This window comes from Haemorhous mexicanus, chromosome 6 (assembly GCF_027477595.1).
Source record: "Haemorhous mexicanus isolate bHaeMex1 chromosome 6, bHaeMex1.pri, whole genome shotgun sequence".
Classification (NCBI taxonomy): domain Eukaryota; kingdom Metazoa; phylum Chordata; class Aves; order Passeriformes; family Fringillidae; genus Haemorhous; species Haemorhous mexicanus.
Genome location: NC_082346.1, coordinates 43,255,993 through 43,277,830, shown reverse-complemented (window position 1 = coordinate 43,277,830; position 21,838 = coordinate 43,255,993). Strand labels below are relative to the sequence as shown.

The 21,838-nt window shown below is 43.5% G+C and overlaps 1 protein-coding gene across 2 annotated transcripts in view; it reads right to left on the bottom strand.

Annotated features, from left to right (window-relative positions):
- IFT43 (intraflagellar transport 43) overlaps positions 1-19,911 on the bottom strand; it is a 43,060-nt gene extending 23,149 nt beyond the window's left edge. The window contains exons 1-4 of one of the 2 annotated variants that reach the window (XM_059850025.1): positions 19,822-19,871; positions 19,365-19,454; positions 18,437-18,623; positions 4,444-4,511 (exon numbers count right to left, since the gene is read on the bottom strand). In XM_059850025.1, the coding sequence (XP_059706008.1) occupies positions 4,444-4,511; positions 18,437-18,493 (125 nt within the window). In that variant the 5' untranslated portion in view covers positions 18,494-18,623; positions 19,365-19,454; positions 19,822-19,871. Of the gene's footprint in view, positions 1-4,443; positions 4,512-18,436; positions 18,624-19,364; positions 19,455-19,821 lie in introns of both variants that reach the window. The other variant, XM_059850023.1, reaches the window with a different exon arrangement.
- Positions 19,912-21,838: the final 1,927 nt, after the last annotated feature.

The window sequence follows — 21,838 nt, the reverse complement described above, 5'->3', positions numbered from 1 at the left end:
TGACAGTGTCACAGAGAAGTCCAGACTGAGACTCACTACAACACTGCTGGATTGGGAGTAGAGAACAGAAGCAATGACACAAGCTTTCCCCCACAAGCTATCCCAGACCAAGAAATTCATGAGCACTTTACTAGTCCCATCAGCAAGACAGGGATTGCTAGAGGTTCTAAAACCAGGCACTCTCAGGGGTCATTTCTTATAGAGAGAATACAGGATAGTTTAAGCCCATATTCTTGAAACAGGAGGTTTTTAACTTTACTTATCTCTAGAGACCTGAATCATAAAACCCCTTAATCTCTTAAATAACTTTCCTCTAGCTCCAGGGTGCAATCTCACCACTGCCCACCGTTCACAGCCTTAAATGATATCTATGCTTTTAGAGGGGCTGGGTTACCCTCCTCTAAAGGTCACCCCCACTGCATTCTCTTCCTTCCTACAGGCACTTGAATATTCACCTTCTTGACAAATGCAGTGCTGGACACTGTACCACTGTACCACTTCTGTTCCAAAATACTTCAGCATGGTCATTTTCCTAAGCAAGCCTTGATTATTCCAACTCGGTGTGGCCTGTCAGTCAGAAAGGGGAAATTTCACTTGTAGCTGAAGCACCTGTTGCTAAACTGCCATCATCCATGCAGAAGAAATGAGGTACACACGCAGGCACTGGAGGGGACTTCCTACTGAAAGCAGCACTTGTGTTTGCTTGCAGGGCTACCTGAAACAAGCTGTGTTTATTCCTTAATAGCCCTAGCTACTGCCTGCAGAGCTGTAGGAATATTAGGGGCCTCATTACAAGACCAAAGGGATCAAGCACCCAAGTAAATTGAAAGAGACCCAAGAAGCAAAGAAATCATGATACTGCTAGAGAGGAAAATGTGTGATTAAAAAAAAAAAAAATCATGATACTGCTGTGAGGAAAGTCAGAGAGACAAGATCAAAAGAAGTTGGAATTAAATGAATCATGGAAGTGCCCCTCCTTTATCAAATCCTCAGCAGTATGCAAAACTGAGTTCCCTTTTCCTTCCCCCACTGGCAGGCACTTTATGTTTCTTCCTTTTGATACGTGAGATAACCTGACATTAGAGCTTGCTTTGCTTGTCACAAGTGTCAACACTGATGTCATTAGGGACATCAGCACAGCTTTCAGAACGGCACTTGGGCTCCATCCAGTGGTTAGAGAACTGCTTCTGTAGGAAAACCCAGCTGTAATTACCATTATTTATCTCAGCAGGTTGCTAGGCCCCAGGTGGCTGCCCAGGTTCTTGGCTGGTCCCCTTTCTGCTAATACTGGGGCTAGAATGTTGCTGGGGCAGCAATGAGACTGCCTCTTCTCACAGAGAATGATTCTTGTCAATTAAACGTAAAGGTTTAACTAGATACAGCAGATTCAGGTACAGATGGCCCTGGTAAATCTGAAAAATTAATTTTCTGTCATTACTTTGTGCCATTTAGTAGCTGTTTGCAAAGGACCTGGGGTTTGCTCAGACACTTCCCAGTGGTCCTCATCATTACCCAGATTCCCAAAATGGGACTCCTAGCAATGACAACTGTTCTATAAGAGTACTGGGAGTACAAAGTAACCTTCCCACATTTGGCAATTGAAAACATGAGTAAAATAGATAGTTTTGATAGTTCGCAACAATTTAAATATCTGACACTTGCAAATGCTATGGGAACTCACGATAAAATACTTTAGCTCACACACCATCTGTGCCAATTAATTTAAAAAATAATTTAGGTGGGAAAACTTTGAAAGTCCTCCTCCTCTTCCTATCTTGCAACAGTCTGGGAGAGCAGCAGTCTGATGGAAATAATCAGCAAGATGGTGAGAATATTTACAAGTTCACATAAGCATGACATGAGCTAGGCAGGTAAGGGACTAAAAGAGAGCACAAAGGTAGAAAAACAGGTTACAAACTAAATTCTACTCTAACATGTGCCAAATGGAAATAAAAAGAACAATTTCAAGTGATTGTTTCATACTGATAAGACTCTGAACTAGAAATATGGCAGAAAAGCATCCCTGCAGGAAAAGCAACACATATACAGTCATAACTGACTGAATCTGTCAGAAACAGAACTAAAAGCTAAGATTTCAAATGGAGAAAGAATAACATAAATAACTACAAGATCGTTGCACAAGTGGCCACAGTATTCCATCTGACCCATAATATATTTACACAACACAGAAAATCTAACTGTAGCCACTCTGCTCATCCTTCCTTTCTAAGTGAAAGAAAAAAAAAAACCCAGATTTTAGCATTGTCAGTTCTGAAAATCAAGTTACTTCTAACAGAACGATTCCCAAGTGTAGGTTCAGTTACACTGTCAAAAAAGGGCTTAAACCTAAATCAGATATAACAACAGAAGCATGTTATTCTAACTACATCTACACTAGTGAACTTGGAGCAAGTTAACTTGATAGGCTTCCAAACTGAGTCAAATTGGTTGAAAAGCTGTGGGGAGATAGAGCCTGAGAAAACAGAAACAACAAAGCTACAGCAACATTGGTATGACATCAGCCGATGACTCAGACTTTTCACATGAAGGCTTTACCCTGAGATATGTCAAAAAGCAAGCCCTACAGGCCAGCATCTCAGACTTTTTTCAGGGAGAGAAGAGAGATCAGCTTGAGGAGAATACAGAGGAAAGGAAAGACAGGGGAATTAGTTGTACAAAACCCTTGTACCTCCTATGACTAGAGAAAGTCAGAACAAACTTCTTCATAAAATTTATTCAATAAAAACCCTTATTACAAATGAACACTGTCAGATATGACATTTCACATGCACGATTGAGCAAGGGACACATCTTAGTCTCACGTCCCAGTGTGCAGATTCTCAGAGACAGAAAGGTCTGCAACCCTCTGTCCTGTTCTGCTTCTCCAGCTGAACTACATCCAGTGTCACAGAAGCCTTTACTCCAGACACCTACAATGTCTTGTAACCCACGCAGTTGAGATGCAGGGGGAGCACCGCCTACAATTGACATTAGCTTTATCCTATAGATTTGCACCTGCTGCAAATCTATAGGATAAAGCTAATGTCAAACCATGGAAAACATGGTAAAATAGCACATGGCACAGTGCTGTTACATCAGGAACCTGTTCACTGTCCATCAGGGCACATTAGGCACAGCTCTGCATATGTATTACATCCAATCCAGTCCCTCACCTAAACAACATTTACATAACTTACTTAACTAAACAATGAAATTGAACCTTTTTGTCTGCTGTCACATTTCCATTAAGCTTCTGCTTGGTCCTACCAAGATCCAGGATCTTTGGTGGCACTTTTTTAATACCCTGATGTGGATGCATCTTTGTAATGGCAACTTCTAGCTGCAGCCAGCCTATGAAAATAACAATTATCAGGGTTAAACTGGAGAGCAACAGAAGTTCAGGCTGAAGTCTTTATTCCCTTGCTTTATTCTAGTCTCCAGTTTTCCAGACTATTTATTTTTCAGAGACAAATGGAGTGATAATTTTCCCAGAAAAGTACTGTTTTTCGGAAAGGCTACCCCAGAATACAGACCACCTTTCTCTCCTCCCAAAACATACTGACTGTATAACAGGTTTCTAGATGTCCTCCTCCATTCTCAGTTTCAGACAAGAAAATACTTTTCATAAATCAGAGTGCCTCCAAAGTATATATTAAGACATACAGACTTTTATTATAGGCCTTTAACTACACAAGCAATCTCACATCACTCCACAGTTCAGCCTTTCAGCTCTCTGAATACAAAATATAACATCAGCATAACTTCTAAGCCTGGAAAACCACAACTATTTGAAATCACATAATCTCCTCCCAGTTTGAACTGTCCTCTAGTTCTCATACCTATTCTAATACCATGTCCCGATACTTTGTCTTATATGTCCTTCATGTAAGCATTGGGCTTCTCAACACACCTTCTATAATTTGTATACTTTTTCCTCCCATCTCTTCTTGCTGACCATCTCCATCCATCTCCATTATACCATAAACCCATACACACATAAACATTGACAAATTTCACCTTTACTGTCAAGGCTGATCACTAAATCCTGATGCATTCATTGCACTCTTGTCAGTGTGGTGCTGTCATGTGTCACTCTCCCAGAAAGGACAGAACCAGTCAAATCCCCCCCTCCCAGCTCCTGCATTTAGCATGCTTACTATGCTCTTGACTCCTTCCAGGCACTGTACCAGGTAAGGAATATGCTGCCTCGGGCAAACAGGGACATGAACACAGTCCTAAGCCTCGCCAAGTCAATTAGTCAGTGAAACCAAGCAAAAGCAATATTTCAAATGGCTTGAACAAGTTATATTGATATTGGAAAGAAAGACCATCTGAAAGACCCAGGAAAACTGTTCCAATGTCTGTGACAGCAAGGTCCAACTAGTAATGTTCCTTTATTCCATATCTAAATCCCTCTTAATAAGGAAAGAGGCGAGGACTCACTTGCTGGGTGCCTTTTCAGGATCATCTGCCCAGCCTCCTTGCCGGCGTGGGGGTTTAGGTGGTGGAACCTTTAATAAATAGAAGAGACATGTTACAGACAACTCAGGTCAAGCCAAAGTCAAGCCAATCGAGACACCAGGACCACACACATTAATGTAACACTTTACCAAATAATGGAGAGGAAGTGTTTAAAATGCTCTTTAATCATAAAATAAAAGGAAGACAAACTACAGGACAGGTTTTTAAGCTTGTCTGTAAAAAAAAGATCATCACCCTAATCAGTGTCTTACCAAGTTTCAAGTCTATGTGCCTTTGACATTTTGAGGACACACAAAACAGTAGCTGACTGATCCACAGAGGGTGTGCTCTCCTGGCAAAATAGGGTTCACTGGGAACTTGTTCATCACTGTTACCCACATATCAGTGGGAGGTATCACATTATGCCTTTCCTAGGGTACAAGACAGCATGATTTAGACATCTTGTTTTAGATGAGGAATTGTTCCTAAAAAGTCTGCTTTTGTCCACTGCTTAGAATAGGAAGATAGATGACAAGTTCAGACACAGTGATCCGTACCCAAACTCTTCCAAAGTTAGTTGGGATTAATGCCACCACTGCCACCACTGAAATCCAAAGGGGAAGATCATCTGGAGCTTAAAGACATTCCCTACTATTTTCTTGTATGGCACTCTGCCACATGGCAAGAGAAAATGGGAATTCAGCTTGGGGCTTATGATAGGAATTTTCAAATGGGGCCATGAATTCCCACCATCTGGAAGCTGCCCGTTGCCATTTACAGCTTTGGGCTTAGCTCCCCCAGCCTGAGGCACTTTGTACAGCACTGCCTTCGGTGTTCTGCATGGCAGGGAATGATGAAAGCAGAGGCAAGGTGAACCCAGCTTACATAGCTCCCCATTGATGGTGTCCAGTGAGGGAAGATGGACTACAGGGACCCATGAATGGACCACAGAGAAAGTCATTGGGTAAAAGATGTCACAAAACAGAGAAAAAATGCTAACTGCCAAGGAATGGTGGGGGCACAGGTGGCTTCCACAACTTTTATTGAGGAAGTGTATGAGTGGGATGACTCCCGAGGAGCTTTGACTCCAGAGAGGACCTTGCATGTGCGGTGGGGTCAACCCTGAACCAAAGCCAAATCGCCTCTTGCCACAGACGAGGACAGGGTCGAGCTAACCCCTGATGGTAGGGGTCTTGCATGTTTATTTCTTGAAGTAGAAGCATTGTTTGTGAGTGTGGGAAATTAAGAGACCCTGCCAGGAGCAGCCTCGCCTGCTGCAGGGAGGGGGTATGACCCTGCATAGCTCTCTGATAGGAGCAAAAATAGTCATCCTCCAAAAATAAACAGGGAGCAGGAATGAGGCAGGAGCTGCAGTCCCAAAATACCAACTTTCTTCAGCAAAGGGAGCACAGGAGGGCAGAGGGACAGGCAGGGAGCGTGAAACGCAGGAAACAGCCTCCTTATATGGGCTCATCCGTAGGGGACAGAGCTCAGTCGACTGGAATGACCATGTCACAGAATGTGAAGCCTTCAGGGGCCCAAGTGAATGGAGTTTTCTGATCTTTAAATGATTCCCCCAGATTCTTAAGATGCCAAACCAGAGAAGAGGCTACAGTGCCAAAAAAGGAGCATTTTGAATTCAGTTGATCTGGACACACCCGGAGCCCAGGAAAAAGTGGGAACACACACCACATATGGGCGTGCATGCCCACATAAACATCCTCATTCCCATTACATACACCCCTAACTCAAAACCACACTCCTTCCCACACAGATGCTTCCCATGCAAATAACCCCCTTTTCCCTTACACTAGCCCTCTGATAGCCAGCAAGCCTATTTCCGACACACAACCTCACAACTCCTCACAAAGGTGCACGGGGATACAGAAATGACACCAAAGAACCTGGGCAATAAGGCTGAGGGAAAATGCAGCATGTCCAGGGCATTTCAATGCCCCTGCAATTTAAATTACTCATCATCAAAACTAGCCTTCAGATCAAAGATAAGTCAAGTGGGGCACACCAGATCAGAGGGTGATGACAATGTTTGGCCAAGTCTCTGCGCAAGGCAAAGATGAGTCCAGGGCATCTAAGGGTTTGATTCCAATGCCTTGACAATGTTATACCATGTTCTCATTGATCATACACACCAGGCAACCCTGAATGTCTGTCAGATCCTGAAAAACACCTCACATACACCTACAGGTCTTTTACTCCCCTTGCAATAAATCAGGTAATTCTTTCTGAATTGCCTACAGGAGCTCTAGCAACAGGAAAGGCAATGTTAACTGTCAGCTGAGGAGAAAAAGCTTTTCTTTGTTAACTGCCTGGAAAGTGCTGCAATAAGGTCACATGCCACATACACTTTTGTCAAGTAAAGAAACTTACCTTCATATACTTTCACAATTCCAAAATCTCAGCATAATTTACAGTTGAGAATGCAATGTTGTGCTTTGCCATAATATGGTGACAGGTAGGGATTTTGCAGCTGCAAGCAAGAGCTTGAGACGGAAAGTGGAACAAATGTCAACCCCAGAGGGATCAGAACAGAAATAGAGTACACTGTTCTTCTGTAATGCAGCAAATGGGCTCTTAAACACACCTTTCTGGAGAAAAAGACTGGGGGATTTAAATGATCAGGACTTGTTGGTACCTACTGTTATACCTTAGGCAAGATTTGTATGTATGTTCCCAAATGCAAAGCTATACATCCAAACAGTCTAGTGTTCAAAACACAGATTCAACCACCTCCTGACAAGTGTGTTGTCTCTCAGCCCTTACTTTCACAGCATCAACTAATCACTTACTTGCTGGGATTTTCTTTTCCACTTCAGTTTTGTCCATTATTTATCTCCAGAAGATCTCCTCTACCTGAGTTTCTGAAGACTGTCCCTTTTCCAAGGAAAATTGCCATGGTCCGAGTTTTTGTTTTGTTGTTTGTGGTTTGTTTTGGGTTTTTTTTTTTTTTCTCTCAGAAATTCAGCTCACCATTTTTGTGATGGCATTTTTCCAGTATTTCTTAGGCCACCTTCCATACCAACACTTTGATACTTTGATACATCCATAATCAGCATTTTATCTCTCCCTTGGAAAAAATGACTGGCCTGAATTCCATCTCTCCTGCATCAAAGTAGAAACTCTACCTTCTTCTTTATTGTTTTTCAGGCCCTTTCTAATCAGACAGATGCAGAATTCTAATCTGGCTTCCCCATTAAAGCAGAAATTTCCAGACTACTTGTCAGATCACATCTACAGTTCTGAAGGTGTCAGTTGGATGCTTCTTCCCTCATGGAAGAAACTATCCTGTGTGTCTCTGAATCCTGAAGGTCCAGCAAAGTTTCTTTTAGGATCTACCACAACAGAGGCTGATTATGGGCATTTTAAGTCCCTCAGATTCTCAGGTGGGTCTGGAAATATGGATTAATTTACCTTCATCAACATGACAACTCCTTTGAAACACTGAGCACTCTGTGCAGGGATGCAGGGACTCAAATGACATTGACAGCATACAACTGAGGACACACAATTCTTCTATCATCTCATATTTCTCCTAAAATATGTAGGATCTATGTTTTTCCAATATACAAACACTGTGAGATTTTACAAAGTATGTAGGTGTCTTTTTTTTATCCATTATAGACCAAGAAGTGGAAAGAAAGAAGTATGGGCAGTCTCAAGGATTCCCTTCTCCAGCAAGATGCCAGAGGCTCCCTTGACTGAAGAAAAGCAAATCTCCACAACCAGGCCTGATGAATTAGTTTTGATTGCTGCCATTTAAGGAGCTCTAAGTCAAATAGACCCACTGCTCCTAAACAGCCACATAAAATAATCTATACTGATCTCAGAGCATGTATGATATCAAAAGCACATCAGTTCCAAGATCTGTGCAAGCCTGTGCTTTTTGCAAACAAGCCATCTCTGTTGGATCTCTTTATCATGTCCATAGACGGTTCAAATAGTGCCTCTGATTCTAATGAATACCCTCCAAGGACTTCTGCATGTCTTAAATACTTAGCAGAAAACACTGGATTTGCATTTTATCCACAAACTGTCCTTCTTTTCACAGTCACTGGCTTTCCTATACTAGGGAAAGTGTTATGGAAACAGAAGTTCTTGGGGGACTTAATATTCTCTGCCATCTATCAATCACAGGTAAAGGAGCAGTTCATATTGTTAACCAGCTATCAAGAATTGCTCTCCCAAAACAGTGGCCAGCTATTTATCAGCTCACATGCACCTGTGAGGAAAGCTGTCACCTTTGTGGCATTTGGCACCTTAACCCATCCACCTTCCCACCTCCTACAGTTCTTTTGTTGCCCTGAGGTAGGTCCAGAAGCAGTCAAAGTATGAAATAAATGTGTGGAAAAGGAAAAGCTTTTAATAAAATTATTTTCAATGAGATTGTCCCTAATCCACTTCAAGGTAGACAAGCAGGCAAGATACTACTAGAAAGGCTTGGAAACATGGCTGACTAGAAATGCCATTTCAGAAGATGTCATCAAAAGGCAAGGAGATAAGCTCAGAAAGCTGAAAATAACTGCCCTGCCGGTCAGCCAGTCGGGGTGCACGGGAGAGAGGCTGCACAAGGCCTTGGGGAGCTCCAGGCTGTGCAGTGCAAGGGCTCACACTGGGGAAGTTGGCCTAATTAGGGAACAAAAGTTCAGCTGCATTTTTGAGATTCCTCTTGGAGAATCTGGCCAACTTCCAGATGAGAGGTCCCCAGGAACAGTCTGGGAGTCCAGCATTTCTACAAGCAACCAGAAGACCTCCGGAAAAAAAAAAAGATGCAAACCCTGTAAAATGGAAGCAGGTAAAAAACCCAGCACTTCCTTGGATGCTGGATCCTTTCAGTGGAGGGTATTTACTAGAATAATGCAAGAATCAAATCACATTACAGAAACTCTGGGACATGGAGGGACAAATGCAGCTCAGCCCAGGATGACCACGTAAATGGGAGGGCATTCACAGTGTGCAATAGCTATGGGAAATTCTGCCTCGGAGAACCCTCCCAGGTTCTCAGAAATGCCAATTGCTTCAAGAGCTATCTACTGCCAGTTCACCCTCCTCCCAACTGCATGCCTAAGAAATCAAAACCCTGGCAACATGCCATATACAAAATGCAGCTACCCTTGCTGAAGGCTCCTCTGCAAGCTGAAGATCACAGGGGAGAACAGGATGCTAGAGAAAAACATTGCAGTAAGACTGTAAGGTCTTTGGGAACAGGAAATTTTTGTTCCAGCCATACAGCAACACTCTCTAGATCTTATTGCAGTGCAAATTGTAGATACAGAAATGACTGTAAGTGACAATTATGCATTACAATTATGACTTCCTAGGTTATGAACTCTCTAAACCAGAGTGGAAGGACAGTGCCCAAACCATTGTGATTATTTTCATGCAAATAAGGTCCCCTGATCAACACTCAGCTGAGTACAGCTGGTGCTGGGTTCCTCACTTGCATGTTTTAAAGTTTCAGGGAATGTAGGGGAGAGCATCTGGGGGGTGGCTGCTGCACAGATCCAAACCAGACAATGGAATGAGAGTTTGGAGCTGGGTGCCAACCACTGTGCAAGGGTAAGAACTGGGTCAGGAAAATACCGCCCTGATTAAAGGCCCTGATCATATCAAGCCCCAGGCCATGTCTACACCACAGGTGCAGACACACCTGCAAGCATTCACAAGGATCCACATGAGTCAGCCCAAGTCTGGAAATTGTCTTGTTTTAGGTACTTCTGGTAACAAAGCTAGTACCACCCCAGGTAGAGTGCAGGTTGCTTCTCACCAGGGGATCTCCACATCATTCTGCACTGTATTTTAGAATGGAAATACACTCACTCAACCTCAGCCAATTGGGTGACCTAGCAATTTAAGAACATAACTGGCTTTATATTTCAGATACTTACATTCTTTTTATAGTTGTTCTTCCAACAAACATTTAATGAAAACAATTGTTCCTGGCATGTTGACTTAACCTAAAAAGCAACAGCTTATTTTTCCACCCAAATGTTTTAGAAGCACTGGCAACTAGAACTACAAAAGGACTTTGATGCCTCCTCTGGAAAGGTCAGATCTTCAAATCCTCTTTCCAGTTGTTGCCTTAAAGCATTTTGTCACTCAAATACTGAGTGATATAGAGCCACATAGGTCAGCATTCACCTGTATAAGGGTCAGAAATCAGGTGCTGTCCCTGTTTTTAGTCCATGAAGGACCTTGAGACTACCTATGGCATATTTACCAAAGCACAACTAGAGGATGAGGTCCCCAAGGGACCCATTGGAACAGATGTCTTCCCCCTCAAGTGTTGTTGCCTTCAGTTAGAAAGTCTTTCCCTGTGGTACGAAAATTCTTTTGGTTCCATTTGCAAAGCAGAGCAGCTTCAGGAGAAAGGACTGAGAGCCTTCACAGACTCAAAACAGCTCATAGACTTGCCAGGATATATAATATTCCCTATGGAGGTGGCAAACATTACTTGCTACATCTTTCTCAGATAAGAAAGAGGATAATAAAATCAGTGTTTTCCAGCTTAGAAAGGAGATGGCCAGTTTAATCTCTACGTCTAAAGCATGAAGTTCCAACACTGAAATGAACATCTGCTTACTCAGGAAATGGAGGTCCCTGAAGGCAAGGAAAAGCCCTGCTGTACTTCTGAAGGCTAGAAAACACAGGATGGGGATCAGTGTCTCTCACTGGTAGTGCAAGGACATGCACTCCCAGACCTTGCAGAATGGGGCCAGAACTCCACAGAAGAACAGGGTTTCAGACACGCTGCCATTCCCAGCCACTTTTCACCATCCCAAAGATCCACCAGCTCATCCTGAGATTATCTACGTACTATGCAGGCACCCAGTGCAGGATACGGATTTTGTTATGAGGATAAGGCACCTAAATCCCCCTGTGCGTCTACTCAGGGAATACCCACAGTGCTTCTGCATAAAGCTCTAGCTTTGCTTTCAGATAGGGACTAAAGAAAACTAGTGGAAGGACTTCTCCAAGGTCCCAAAGAAAATCTATGGCGAAGCCACAAAAAGAACCCAGCAAAATCTTGGCTAACAACCACATTCATACTCCTGCTTATTCTGCCTCTGCAAATTAACTGAAAGATTAGGATACACCCTTTATTATACCATTGATTAGCCTCACAGCCTTTGGCTAAATATCCCAGGCAGTCTTGAAAGGTGCAGCCAAATGAGTGATTCAACTGGCAAAAATTCAGATGCAAGACGAGTGGTTTGCCAAAGGATGCAAAACAAGTTTCAGAGCAGGCAGATGGCTGGAGGGCAGGACTTCAGCAGGTACTGTTCACATCCACAACCCTGACGAGGTTGTTTGTTAGTATTCAAGCAGCTACAAAGTTATCTTCAGCACAGCAAGAGGAAAGGGACCAAATCCAGGAAGAGTTCAGATTGTAACACTCAGCAAAGCCCAAAGGGAGTTCAGAGAAGGGTTATATGAGCCATCCGGGGGACAAAAGAGCCAACTTCGGACAAATGATTCAAGAAGCCAAGTATTTCAGATTGGCCAGGCAATGACTAAGGGAGGGATATACTGCAATAAGATTTGAATCACACTTTATAACATAAAGTTCCACTAACAGTTGATTTGGAAGAGACTTATGATAGAATTAACAGAAGTTTGTAAGCATACTGTAGTATAAGTTACAAGCAGCTTACTGGTCAGTCAGATTTCTGAACACTCAGTTAACCATTTTATACTGTTTACAGACTTTTACAAATGGAAAAATACTATAAAGTATGACTGTCATGTTTAAGAGCATAAGCCTGAATAAAGGACACAGGAATTACCCAAACAAAACGGTTTTCAAAGCAGGCACCCCTCATACTAAGTAAAATCTCCTTGCCAGGCACCATTGCATAACATCCCTGAAGCAACAATTGCTCATGTGGAAGAGTCACAACAGTAAAGTTATTTTAATGAAATTTAGCAGCCAGAAGCAAGAAGGCGCCTGTGGCATGTGACCAGTCAGCACTCAACAGCAGACCTTGGGAATCAATGATTTAGGGCACTGTATGGAGGTGGAATTAGTTCCAGTGAAATGACTGTAAGGACTAGTTCCAGCGAGGCGGGGGGGGAGAAGATTAGATCAATTATCAGTAAAAATTTCTATTAGCAACCAGTCCCCAAAACTATACCCCATCAGTGGGAGGTCTCTTTGCCTGATAAATGGAAAAGTGCTCTGGGCATAGTCCTGAACCATCCATCACTGCCAAATAAACCCAGTGGATCTTTTTTACAATATCATCCCTTGCACTACCAGGAGAAAACTGAGCTAATCTGAATAGTCTTGACTCCTTGTGATGTGCATACCCTTCTGAGGCCAGAATTAATGAGATGGGTGATAGGGGTTTCTTTTCTGGGCTTTAAATTTCACAGATGAATCTACTGTGCTACCAGTACTGGAGTGGTCCTTCAGCAGAAGGAATTAAGAGCACAGGAGAGGGCGTTTTAATTATCTAAGAGAGCAACTCTAAGCAGGAAAAATTGGGCAACACCAATTCTATGGTTAGGAAGAGTGCAAGGCAATTAGCCCAAAGACTTCAACAGAAACAGGTAGAACTTCTCAGGTTGTTCTGAATGGCATCATCCTGGCTTTTAATGCTAAATTAATGCTAAGGCATTAATTCAGGTATTTTAACTTTGGTGCAGGATAAGAAAGGATAGGTGTATTCCTACCCTGTGTGTAACAGGAGCCTGGTAAGAAGCACTATGACATTATTATTGATTCTGGCAAAAAGAAAAGACTCATAGAAAATCCAAAGGCACATGTCCTTGTTACTACTGCCTGGCCTTCTCCTCTGGGGCACCAGCAAGACTTCATCATCCCTAAAGATAAGTTTTCATGTTATAAGAGCAAACTAACCATACTGGACAGCAATCTAGGATAAGTCAGGCTTTGTACTCTATTAGCTAATTGCTGTCCTGACTTTTAAGTGAAAGTAGAGCATCTTTCCAGTGGATACATATACATATGTGACCTCAAAACAAGATGCAGCAGCTGATAAGAGCAGCTGTTTCAAAGATAATTAAAAATCTGTCAGCAACAGAAACAGAGGATGCAGGAAAGGCACTGCATCCAAAGAAAACTTTATATTACTCTCCAGTACTAGAGTACCCTCTTAAGGTAGTCTCCAGACACATAGGTTAATCCTACTAGTCCCCTTCAGAGGAGCCAGCATCTACCTACAAAGCCTCTAGTCTTACATGGTCAACCTTTTCCTGATGGTCTTCATCCTTGAAGGGTCAGGAGGGAAAAAGAGAGAAAGAAGTTAAAAGGAAGCACTATGGAAGCCTGCACAAAACAAAACAGCTTGAAGACTGACATTTATGACTGTCCTGCAGTACATGCTTTGCAACCTTATTCACTTGAACAAAGCACAAAGTTGATTTCACCATTATAACATTTAATATCCAGTCATTTTTGCAGATACCAACTGTGACACCTAAAGAAAAAAAAAAAAAACACAAAAAAGAAAACCCAAACATGAGCAAGAAGAGAACAGACTCAGTTCATTCTCCCTATAGCATGATAAAACTCAAATTATTCAGTTGTGTAGGATCCTAGAAAGATTCAAATGGAGAGTCACTGCAGCCATGCCAGGGACCAGAATTGATGCTGGACCAGTCATACTAGAGGTTATACATTGTAGCAGGCTACAGACCTTTTTTCAGAAGCTACTGTTTCTCAAGGCAACCTCAGATTCTCCCCTGAGAGCACAGGCTGTAGCAGTCAGTGTAAGACACGCATAGATGCCATCAGTGTTCGCTTCAGCAGATGATATTTAGCTAGCGCTATAAGGGAGCAGCTTGGCTATATAGATAAGGAGCTCAAGAAAATCAGCCTGGTAATCACTGTGAAAGTTGCAAACTGGTTGATAACCTTTTAGATGAGCAGACTGTCAGCACCAGCAGTTGCAGTAACCAGAGCTATTAGGCACCAAATGCAAGGAGGTAATTAAGAACCCAATAATTTCTATGCCATTTTAGAAATCACAGTGTTCAGAACCTCTCAGGAGGAGAATTTAGAATATCCTAGATTGATCTATGACCCTACACCAGGCGTATGCATAGGATAGCTGGAAACACTCCACTAACCCATCTGACTTTTCTTCTGGATTAAATAATCTCTCTTGTGGAACATGGAATCCATGTGATTAATAAATTGCATATATATCTCATGGAAGTGGTTTGCTATCTGAGTTCATTTTGTGTCTTTGCTATCATCTGGTCTTATGATCTTACTACAATAAGAGCAGAGGAGGGCTACATGCAGGTTAGAGCAGCTGGGGTACAAAGGTGTCCTTACCAATGAGCAGCACAAATGAAATCAGGTTTGCCCAGCTGGTAAAAATCTGTTGGAAGCATGTATCTGTCAGCCTACTTCTTCCCACAGCCAAAAGCAGAAAGGCTTCTGTGGGGTCCAACATGACCTAAGCTTCTCTGGATGTACAGAGCCCAAGTGGTACAAGACTTGCACTAGAATGGAAGAAAATCCAGCTGGGCAACACATGTTCGCAAAGTATTCAAATAATCACTTCTTGGCACAATTTTTCACATGGGTTTCACCCTCAGCAATTCTTATTTTACAGCAAGAAATGCTTTCTAACTACCATCCAAGGACCACAACTACATAAGCAAGCTTACAAATACCAGCTAGGACAATAAGAGAAGAACATATTTTCAGAAGAGAAAGCACAGAGCCTTTCCCCAGGCTGTGGTGAAATGTAGCAGAGAGAACCAGCAGAGAACTTGATTTTTGGGCAAACCCTGATATAAAGTCATTTTGTCCTACCTGTGTGGAAATATTTTCAAAATAGGGAAAACCTTCATCCTTTAGGCTGACCATTGCCTAGTAAAACAGTCTCCATTTGAAGGATCTACAGAGTGCTGCCAGAGACATGCTGGCAAAATCATACTGAGACTGCAAGAGGCAGAAACCATGGAACTCTTGAACAAGGTCCCATGGGAATCACATCACTGTAGGATAAAGAGAAAATAGACCGTGGAAGTAGGATAACATTAAAATATTTTTGCATACAGATTTCTTACAGGACAGCAAATAGTTCACTCTTGTTGAAAGAAGAAACAGGAAAGGAATAATCTGCTGACACATTTTTTTAAAAGGCTTTTCCACTCAGCTTTCCAAATCAATCTTATCAAGAGCTCCAAACCTGGCCAAACAACTTCTTCTGATGGATGTCATCAAGCCAGCGCTCAGGCTGTTGGGTGCAGTGATGTTAGAGCCAGGAAAAAGGTTTGACTTTAATTCTGTAAAAGTGTCCCGAAGTCCTGTTAGGATGGGATAGCAAAGATCTTCAACAGATCTCATTTTATGATCTGTCCCTCTCATACAAATAACATGACTAGCTTGACTTTCTCCCATACTGTCAGAAACTTGATAGTATCAAGATGAGTAAATGTACCACATCAAGCCAGGGGATGGGAAAGGCCTCTCAATGGAAAAAGAGATACATCACCCCTCTGAAATGAATGTTTGAAATGTGGCGTTCTGGCATGCAGCAAGCAGATTTATCTCTAGGAATTCCCACTTACAGCATATTCCCCTGGGCGCCCAAGAAGTGCCTGCCGAATTGCCAAGGAGCTCTGAGGGCAGGAACGCACACAGCCTTTGCTGCAGGAGGGTGCCAACTGCACCAATTACAGCAAATAACCATGTTCCATCTTGCCTGGTGAAATAACACATAGCTGCAGTGTTGTTTGTCAGTACTTGTACTTCTGAAAAGGCAGGAATGCTCTGCATGTCACATGGGCGGAGTGTGAGCTTTGTGACCTTTCATGAGCCCCCTGAGAAGGTCTACATTTGAAGATAATGCAGGTACTTCCACGCAGAATGGGAATTATGAAGTAGACATTTGAGCAGAGGAATTAGAGATTTGCTGCTGTAGTTAAGAATATTCTTGTGGGAGATACATATACACAAGAGGCACTGAAAAAATACTAAGATATCATAGTGTTTTTGTAGAGCTTGGGGGAAGCAGATTAGGTTTCAAGGCACAAGACATTGCGACTACGTGTTGGGGAAGGAGGTTTTAAGACACATTTGTGGTATAGAGTTTGCAGTGTCTTTTGGAAGAGACAGTTTGCAGTGTGTTTTGGAAGAAAGAGCCCAGGCCAAGCAGAGATCAGCAGTAACCTGATAAGATCTATGTTCCAAGTCAGATTATTTGCCTATTGACTTCTAAACAAAGACCTTTTTAATTACAATAATTGTCCGCCCTCTAAGTGAATTTCCTTGTAATAAGCCCAGATGTTGAAACATGGATAGACAGGTACCTTTTGCTTCCTTCAAGCAAGCTGCTCTGACTGGAAAACACTTCCTGGATGCTTCTCAGTGTAATGAAAAGACCCGAACAATAGCACAAATGGTATGTTCATACCAGAAATTTGAGATGGGTGGAAACTGAGTGGATTGGCATGGAATTAAAAAAAAAAATTGAAAAAAAGAGTCAACATGAATTAAACCAGTTTTAAAACTCTGAGGAACCTCTGAAGGCAAAATCACTAACCTGAATGTGAAATGCATAAGAGGGTGTGAATATGGCAAAGATTTAAGACAAACCCCTTTGCCTTCAAAATCAGTAAAAAGAATAAAACCTTCTATGCTGAAATAATTACATAGTGCCTAATCCACTACTGCCAGTTCCAGGGAAAAAAAAAAGGATTTTTTTTTTTTTAATCTTGCATTTCTTTTGGGAAGATTTTTTATAAAGGTTTCAAAATTACTAGATGGTTGAATGAGACATCCATTGTAACCCCACCACTTAAAAGCAAGCCAAGGCCAAACTTCCAGAAAAGTAAAAGTCGATTGCCAGTCTAGGGTGAAGGAAAAAACAATATTAGTTCTATTAAATATTCACTTTGGTAACAAATATGGTCACATAAAAAAAGCCTCCAATTTTGGAGCAAAGGAAAAGGCTGAGGATTATTTACAGTGGATTTTGTCTTTCTTCCAGTACCTCCAAGGTTCTTGATTAACACAAAGATTTAGCAACAAAGACCTGTCTGAAGGGAGACTATTGACACAAACTATTCTTCCTGGTGGTCCAGGAAGATCCAGTACTAACATATCTGAATATTGTAAGACATGGAAGTCCTCACCCTTCTGCTGCTGGAAAGCTCACTGCTCTCAAACAGAACATTGTAAATATTTCTTAGTCTTCTTCAGAACTGGCCCAAGTCCTGGAGCCCCTCTGATCTCTTCCCAGCTATTGAAATGGTTGTGATGTGAGCAGTAAGCCCAAGCAAACTGCAGTAAGTTACAGTCCATCAGCTGTACCTCTACATAATGCCCTGGTCTCTTTAAAACCAGAGAATCAGACCATGAACTAGGATAGCCAGTTCCAGCAAGAGAACAATCTGACAGCGAGCCACCCTAATGTGGAGGCCAACTAATGATTACACCTCCTTAAAACCATCCGCTGGTTTCCCTAAGACTTTCTTTACCTATGAGGTCGATGGTTACTTCTATTTCTTAAATTGCATCTTCTACACATTCCCTCACAGAATCCATCCTGAATGCCTACAGCATATCCAAGGGGAGAACCCCTAGTTGGAAGATGATTCTCCACTATGCCTATCAAAAGAAAAGAGCATACATTCTCCAGAAAAAAAGTCTGCTCTATGAGGTGTTATTGTAAGCTAAGCTTTAACAGTGCTATTTTCAACAGCATCACAGGGTCTCAAAGGAAAAATCCCACAACCATTTTGGCACAGATGTCTGGGACACAGCTACTCAGTGTAATAGAAAAGTTTCGTCACTGCACAGGGAATCAAGGAGTAGTCACTCCAAGACAGAAGGGCCCAAGGCTCTGAGCAGAGTGGCCTGACGCAGAGCTGGTGCCATGGTGGCCAGCAAGACAAAATGATTTCCAGTTTAAAGAAGCCAGGAATACAGTACGCCAGAGACCTTTGACTGGCATTGCAGAATGGTAAGCATCACCTCATTTAAACAAATATCACTGTCAACAAGGTGGAAGTCGGATGACATTTTGTCCATCTGGTATGTGTCAGGGAGCAAAACTGGTATGTCACATCTTGAGAGCTGCTCCTTCTAGCAGGTGTCTGTGGAGGAGCCATGCTAACATCCAACAGCAAGCTTCCAGGAAGAATTTCAGCATTCTGCAACACTAAGCAAAAAAATCAATTGTAACAGTTCAGATCTATTTCTGAATACTTGAGGATGTTGCCTCACTCTCCTGAGAAAGAAGGGTTCCTGACCCCCATCTACCATTTGAAGATGTACTAACAGAAAGCCTCTAAACCAAAGTTTTCCTCCAAAGACAAGTGGAAGCTGAGTTTGCACATTATTACCCACAAGGAAAAGTCTCAGATGCTGCAAAGCTGGCTCCTAGCACAACATTTGTAGCTGTGCACAGAGAAAATGAAAAAGAGCATCACTACACAAACATGATAGAGACCATGTCAGATGTTCTTTGGCTCTAGCAAAGCAAAGCACAAGAGTAAGGCATCTGTTTATCTGCCTTGCTACTGTAGATGGTGGCAAAACTGGTCACAAAATTATGTGCCTGCTCATATTTTAAATCTAGAAATTAAAAAATCAGGAAGATATGTATGCACAGAAGGGAGAGGCCCCAAGTCCTCTATGATACTACTCTCCGTACTTGACATGTAAGAAACCATAGCCCAATAATTTCCTGTGTGGAAACTATTATACAGAGGGCAACACCAGGAAAGGGACACGGCAGACACATGAGTCCCAAATCTAATGACAAAATTCAAAGGGCAAAGTACACCATGCAGGAACGAATCTCGGAAGAAATTAATCATTCTCTACTGGAGACAACAATCAATTCTCCACTGGAGACAACAGCAGGACAACAGATAAGCCCTTCTAACAGGACACCCACCTCTCCAAGAGAAGCAGACGGGGAATTCTTCGTGCTGAGTTTTTCACCTGCAGAAAGGTCCTGGCGGGCTCGACGGCCCATCTTTAGTACCTGTAGTGCATGAGGAAACACGAAGGAGCAGAGGACACACAGTTACTGACAAAAGCCGATTCATCGCAGGGAGCAGAACGCAAGGCACGGCCCTGCCGCCGCGCCACGCCCCGCAGCGAGGCGCGCTGCCCTCACAGTGCAGAGGCTTCTCCTGCCGCAGGTGTGAGCCCCGCAGCCACCTCCCGGCCCGCCCAGCCCCACGGCCGGCCGCTCGGCTCGGCTGGGCTCGGCTCGGCCCGGCCCTTCCGCTGCACGGTGCCCCACGGCAGCCGTACCGCCGGCCCCGCGCCCCCCCCGGGCCGCGGTCCAAGGCCCTGGAGCCACTGCTCGGAGAGACGGGGCCCACCCCAGCCCCGGTCCCGCTCACCCCGGCGACGCCGCCCCTCCGCGGCGCCTCCGCTCGCTCCGGCTCAGCCTCCATCCGCCGCCGCGGCCGCCGGTGCTTCCGGCGGACAGCCCGCCCCGCCGCCCCGGCAACCGCGGGCACGTCCCCGCCGGGCTCGGCCGGCAGCCCCGCACCGCCCGGCCACCCGCCCCCGCGGGCTGGGCCGAGCACCCGGCGCCTGGCAGCCACAGAAACATCCACCTCCTCAGCAGTCTTAAAACCTTGGCCTGACTCAGGGGGACACCAGTGCTGCAACACCTCATGAGGGTACTCTGAGAGCCCTTTCTAATTCCACTCGCGGTGTGGCAGGCCGGGAACAGTCTGACGCTCGGCCTTCTCCAGCTTTTTGCCGAAGACACTTTTTAAGTTCCCACTAAGGCAGATAAATCCTTGCCTTACACATCTGTCTCCTGATAGAGGCTTTTGCCAAAGTCTCCTGATGGCTTCTGATGCTCTTCCCAATTCTCCCTGGCTCTCTAACACAGCTTTCCAGATGGGGCAGCCGGTCCCCAGAGCCCACGGTGGAGGCGGTGCCGAGGATCAAATGCAAGCACAACGATCATTACGCACATGCTTCTCAGCCGTGAGTTGTGCAGAGATTTCCACTGAGCTGTATAAAACGACCCCAGTCTGTTTCTTGGCTGGACAGATGTACAGATTAATTGTAAATAAATCTGGTTTTAGCTCCACATGTTTAACAAACATTCAGTTTTCCAGTACTTTGTCCCTTTGCCTATATTTTTTCCTGCTATCTCACATTTGTCACAATTTTCACCCATCCTCATTAGCCTAAATAATTTCTTCTGCTGCCACAGCAGAGAACTGTCCCACACCACAAACTATACTGCTAACACTTTGCCATGATGAAAATTGACACCCTAAGTAAACTTTTAAGCCTCCCAGGAATACCTTTTAGTAAAGGCACTAGATTTCACTCTATACCTGCTTAGCTTTTGTAGAAGTTCATGGTTTGGCTGCGGAACTTTAAGTCATCTAAATAAATTGTATCAAATAATTCTCCCTTTTTCCATTCCTGCTGACATGTTGAAGTAGTTGCACTGTGATGATCTAAGGATTAAGTGAAATAAGATTTGTGGGCAGAAGTAATAACTTTTTATTAGACCAACTGATATAGCTGGAAAAGAAAACATAAAATAAGAGTTTCTGTGCCTGAAAGCTTGTGTGTTTTTTCCAGCTGTATCAATTGGCCTAATAAAAGATATTATCTCCCTTTACAAATCTTGACATGTTCAAGGAATTCAGTAAGTGAGATATGATTTTCCTTTTGTGAAGCCAGGCTCACTGGGCTTTATGAAATTATGATCTTCCATCTACTTTGTTCTTCTCTTTTAATTCCAGATTCAAGCATTCATGAGGTAGAGAGGGCAGTTTGCGCCTAGTCCCATGCTTCGCCACCAGGGCCATGGGAATATGGCCCTGCATTTCTCAATTCTCCCCAGCTCCTCCAAACAGCTGCTGCAACAACACAGCTACACAGATGCCAGGGGACAGAGGGGACTGTAGCTCTGGGGTTACAATACACTTACAGCTGACATTCTGATCAGAAAAGAGCATCCCAAGAAGAGCGTGATAGCATCCAGAGCAATGCCTGCTAAAACAGGAAAGCATTCCTGGGGCAGGAATCCTTGGGTAGGAGTACATTGCCAGCTGTGTTCCCACACAGGTAGCTGGCAGGGTGATCCTCCCAGAGCCAGGGTAGAGCCATACAGGGCACCATCCTGCACCAGACAGATCATGAAGCAGCATGACCAGTGCATTCGCTTGTTTGGAACTGCCCTCCCCCTCCAAGATTTTCCTCACAATTCCTCTGGGTCCCCATCCCAGACAGTATACTTGTACTTCCCATTTTCCCCCAAGCTACTCTGTGCAGCTTGCTGCCTACCCCAGGGAGAGAAGTCTCAGGCCAGTTGAGGGAGGGTGAAGTCCATGTGCAGGAAAGAAAACATGTAAAGACTTGGGGAACTTAGCCTTGCCTCAG